The sequence below is a fragment of the Hipposideros armiger genome, unplaced genomic scaffold, assembly GCF_001890085.2.
Source record: "Hipposideros armiger isolate ML-2016 unplaced genomic scaffold, ASM189008v1 scaffold_318, whole genome shotgun sequence".
In the NCBI taxonomy this organism is placed as follows: Eukaryota; Metazoa; Chordata; class Mammalia; order Chiroptera; family Hipposideridae; genus Hipposideros; species Hipposideros armiger.
The window spans coordinates 1,033,621-1,039,244 of record NW_017731668.1 but is presented as its reverse complement, the minus strand read 5'-3'; the positions used below and the strand labels follow the sequence as shown (position 1 = coordinate 1,039,244).

Here is a 5,624-nt window from a genome sequence, read left to right as displayed (position 1 = left end):
AAACTAAAAATAACTGCTATGAACTTATCTTTAAAAGCTTGTAGTTGAACAAAATAGAAAACTATCTTTAGAAACACTAATGATCATTTCCTTAATGTATAGCTTTAAAAAATGTTTTTCCTCTTACCGTGTTTCCCCAAAAATAAGACCTAGCCAGAGAAGCCACAGCATGATTCCTCCAGGATATGGAGGGCACGCACCCCTCACATGAGGGTTTTATGACCTGTTTCAGGGAAAAGGGTGTCTTTTCCACAAACTCCTTTAGCTTAAAATATTCAGTATGCCAAGGTGCCATATTTTGGCACCTAAAATCATGCGAGGGCTTATTTTCTGGCTAGGTCTTATTTTTAGGGAAACAGGGTACTAGTAAAAAAAGAATTGTGCTGAATTATACTAGACAAAACTACTTTAAAGAGTTGTATTTAAATCACTTTTGAAACAAAATACAATATTTTAAAAACTTTAGGATGTTATGCAAAGCATAAAAAAGAAAATATAAAAATTCTATATTAAATAAGTATTATTAAAATATAATTTAAAATAAACTGTAAAAATAGATCTCTGAAACTAGCATGTGACCATCCAATAGACGACAGGTAACATAAAATTTACCTATAACCATAAACTCCAAGAACTGAAAATCAATGCCTACCAAGAAGAGAAAGATTAAATATTTTAAAAGCTCAAGTCATAGAAAAATTACTATATAAAAACAGAATATTTATAATAATACTAACATTAACAGATTGCATAATGAAAAGATAACAAATTAAAAGTGAAACAAATTAGGAAAATGTTTGTAATCAATGGCAAAACCAGAACATATATTTCTAAGAGTTCATAAAATAAGCACTAAAAAATAGGTAAAATATCAACATAGAAAAGATTTAAAAGCTAAACAAATATGAAAATATGTCCAACAAATAATCAACAAAATATAAATCAGTAATAAACCATCATTTGGCCCTAATAAGTGGCAAAACTATAACCCAAAATAATACTAAGGTTACGGTGACACCACTACATTCACACAATGGTGGTGCAGGCTTAAATCTGTATAATATTTAGAATATAATTTTTGATATAATTAATTCTTTTTAATGAATACTGACTGGACCTTTCATATGCTAGACGCTAGGGATAAGCAAGAAAGCCACAATCCTGACCTCACACAATTTACAGCTTATTGTGAAAAGACACAATTTTAAAAGATTTAACCAGAAATCATGGTAATTGCTTAAATAGGAAAAAAATCGAGATTGCTAAGGAAGCTTACTACACAAACATGTAACTGAGTCTGAAAGTGCTGGGGGAAATCATTAGTTACTTGCTGGTTGCCAAAGCACCTCGCCAGGCCTATAGGGCTTCTACGATGAACATCATGGGGTATCTATCTACAAAGTCAACAGTGTAGCAGTAGATAAAGCTTCAAAACCACAGCAGATCAGGTAGGTACAATGACTCAGAGGACACAGAGAAGGGAGGGGCAGCGGGCAGGAAAGGGAGGTCACACATGCTGGAGAAGAAGTGGTGGGCATGGTGGTTAAGGAAGCAGGAAGGAAGAGGCGGTCAGGAGCAACAGGGGAAGGAAATGGGTCAGAGGAGTCACTGTGGACCGACGCGTGGAAAGTCAGTCATAACCCAAGATACAAAATACAAACGAGGGAAAGTGTGAGGAGCTAGGTCATGAACTGAGGTTTGAACGAGAGTGTCTGAGGCATCGGAATCAGAAAGGTTAAAATGGCCAACGAGCAGCTGGAAATACAGCTCTGGAGCAAAGAAAAGAGCACTGGATTGGAGACAGTTATCCCCAAAGGAGAGAGGAACTGAGCGGAGGCCTAAGGAGCTTCAATGTTTAGAAGTCGGGGAGAGTGAAGGGGGTCCAGGGGCAGGGAGATCAGAGCTGAGACGCTGTCTCAGAGCCAGGGANAGCAGGAAAAACTCCCCACGCTAGGAGGGCAGAATTATAGAACAAGTATTTTTGTTCAATGAAGGAATAAAACAACATTCTATTATAGTACACCATTAAATATTCAACTCTCAGACTTTAGTCTCAAATACTTACTATGCCTTTAAAACTATCATGCAGTTGATCTTCAGCAAAAATATGGAACTGAAGAGGTTTGAGGCTGAAAATGATAGCTGACTTCAACATGGTGATAGTTTCTTCCAGTCTTTCACCACAGGCAACTACAGCTAGGTGCATTCTCTCAACAGGCTGTATTTTCAGACTATACCTAACAGAAAAGAAGACCACATTTTTCAACAATTTTAGTATAGGATAACATGTTAATAACATGATATTTTGACCATGTTCAAAAACCAAAGTTCGAAACTTCTATTTAAAAAGCAAAGAAACATTAAATTGCAAAACAGTACAATGTTGAATCGATCATCTATTTCTATACCCTCAACCAGCCTTTCTTAGCCAATGTTCCACTACAAAACACAAAAAAAGGCTTATTTTCTCAATTTTCCCAAGAATGATACATAACTAGCACCATTCTAGATGCACAGGAGAGACGTTAATTCATTACTCACACTAGATGTGTTAGGGCATTAGGGCTTTATTCTCTCAAGTAACGCCCCCCACCCCCCAACTGAGAAAAGGAACATTACTGACTTGAAGATCTTCCATTCAAGTTTTAAAATTTTTTTTATTTAAAAAAAATCTCAAAAAAATACAAGTAGAGAGAATACAACAAAAGATCCCCATGTACCCATGTCCCTGCTTTAACAATTATCCATTCAAAAGTATTCCTATTTCATCTAAAACCTCTGCCCACATCCCCTTTCATTAAACAATGGATCATTTTGAAGCAAACACAGACATAAATTCATCCATAAATATTTCATGAAGATATAGCCAATTTTCAACGATGCTGATTACAAAAAAAAGTTTCCTTCACATAATTTTTCTCAATGACTACATTCATTTACTAAGTAATGAGAGAAACATAAAATTTCTGAGGTAGTCTAAAACATACTAGTCAAACACTGGTATGTCATTTTGGACAGAAAGATTCTCTAAATTCAAGTTATTGGCCTAGGCTATATAACATATTTATAATATAAAGATCTTATCTGTAATTATGGCATAAAATAACCTTTTTGGAACTGACAGCTAAAGGAATGTAAGGATGGAAAATATCAAACAAACTAATAACGTATTAAAGTATTATAAAATACAAAATTTCCAAACTAAAAACATACAAATTTCACTTTAACTCAATTTTTGCTTACAGAGATCCTTTCTGTAAAATGTATAAGGATTAGAAACTATATTATTTAACATTGTTTTATGTATACATTACTGAGATTTGCAGTAGCAGGGATGAGTGATTAATCATGTCTCTTAAATTTACAAGCTTAAAATTACTGTAGCTATGTTCCTTAGCATAGGACTTTGGAATCTTTGGTATTCATATGTGTTCCAGAGGTCCTAGAAATGTTTTCCGAGGAAAAGCTTGATCTTGCTCATGGGTTGTCCCTCAACCAGGACACCAGAAAGGAGAAAAATCATACTAAATAACATTAAACACAAACAACTGATTATACAAAACATGCTTGAATAGCAAATTCATACATCTTAATGTTTTAACATTAAAAATTTGGAATATTTCATATTAATAGACGAGACAATTAAGTCTGAATTCTGCTTTTATTGTGGATCTATTCCTTCCAACTAACAAGCTTGTTTTGCTAAAGGATATGTAACACAGCAGTTGAAATTGATGCTTTTTTTGGTCTGACTGGGTATCTTAGGCCTGAAAATGGGTATCTCACATTTGGGCATCTTTCACATACACAATTACTGGTAACTGTCAGCCTTCAGCAGAGGAGCAGAAAAACTCTTCCGCCAAATTACTTATCTCCTAGAAAACATAGGAGTCATTTCCTTCCCTGATCCGGCTACCTGGAGGCTGAAACTTGATAACTCACCCTCTGTTCAGGCTAATGGGCCAATTATTCTATAAATGAGATTCTTTAAAAATATATGTATTTTTTAAGGAAAAAAACAACCTCCATCGGATAATTCATAAAGTTAAATGTTATTACACCACTTTGTTAATGGTATTAAATGGAGAAGTTACATATAATATGGTGTGTTCTTGCAAGAAGTATATTTACTATTCTAGCAGCAGTGGTGATCATCTTCATCAAAGTATTAGGATTATCATTAAATTAAGATATAACAGTAGGTATATACTTTGCCTTTAAAATTTAGATTAATCTACCAGAAACTGAATTTTATGAATGGTTTGAGGCAGGGTACAATGACAAATTTTGCACATGGCTATCCAACTGTGCAAGCACCACTTGTTAGTGGCTGCGGAGTTCATCCTTTCCCCACCCACCTGCCATGCCGCTTCTTTCACATACACGTCTGGTGTTAGCATATCTGGTGTTAGCGGAAGCTGGGGTCTTTTTTAAAGCTCTGTTCTTTTCCATTGACAGCAATTAGAATCAGTGCCTTCTCCCTTGTCTGCACCCTCTATCTATTCCCCTCTTTTCTGTTTTAGCCCCTCGATTTATAACATGAAAATCCTATCAAAGGGAAGACAGCATATCTACATTTTCTATACCTATAACAAAGGGATGTGAACCCAGTTCATCTCAAAGCAGTGAAAGGCACAATGAACACAAGTAAAAAAAAAAAGGCAGTGAGGAAACACAGCAATTTCACAGAGCTCTAAATTATCTTGTCTTTCCAGTAAATGCCTCCAGATCCTACTTCTCCTGATGGTATAAAGGCCCTCATTAAAGCACCAAGACTTGAGAATCTATAATGGGCTCGGGTTGTTTAATTGGCTATAACTAGATCCTGCCCCAAAGCTAAAAGCCAAGAGATTTTAAAAGTAGGCCATAACAGTCATGCATAGAATTCTCTACATACGGAGACAAGAAGTATAAAACACCTTAAGAAAAATAAGTCAAATGTTCTTCAAGAAAAAAAAAAAACACTCTAAAATCACTCCCGGGGACTCCTCCTCCCAGGCATTTTAGCAAGGTTTGTTTTAGTCACACCGCCATCACTCCTTCCACCAATTTCTATGGAAGAGTGCTGTCACCTCCAGTGCATTTGCTTTTGTTATGTGTCTCTTCTTAGCAAAAGCATTACATACAGTACAGACTCCATGTAAACTGACAACATGAAACATTCATTAAGATGTCTCCACCCATCTTAACCTGCTGTCCCTAGACCCCCAAGGGCAGGAAATAATTACAACTGGAAGAAATCTAAAGTAAGGGATAACTAAAACCTACAAAGTCACAGGAAAGTAGACATTCAAGTAATTTGGGTCATAACTGAATGGCATAATCTTACTGTATTTTAATTACAGTGTAAATAAGAAAGTCCCTGTGGGTTTAAAGAAATGTTATCCAGAAGGACATTTTAAAGTCAAACCTATTTTCCACAGACCTGATTTTTAATTTAAACATCCACCGTATTTTCTGATCACATCTCATAAAATCAAACTAAATAAATTAAATTTCTGATAACAATTTCTCCAAACTAAAAATAACTGCTATGAACTTATCTTTAAAAGCTTGTAGTTGAACAAAATAGAAAACTATCTTTAGAAACACTAATGATCATTTCCTTAATGTATAGCTTTAAA

The 5,624-nt window shown here is 35.0% G+C and overlaps 1 protein-coding gene across 2 annotated transcripts in view; it reads right to left on the bottom strand.

Moving 5' to 3' along the window:
- GXYLT1 (glucoside xylosyltransferase 1) overlaps nucleotides 1-5,624 on the bottom strand; it is a 40,345-nt gene that overhangs the window by 21,081 nt on the left and 13,640 nt on the right. For both annotated transcript variants that reach the window (XM_019660456.1, XM_019660457.1), the window contains one exon: nucleotides 2,066-2,237. In XM_019660456.1, coding sequence (XP_019516001.1) covers nucleotides 2,066-2,237 — 172 coding nt within the window. The remainder of the gene's footprint in view (nucleotides 1-2,065; nucleotides 2,238-5,624) is intronic.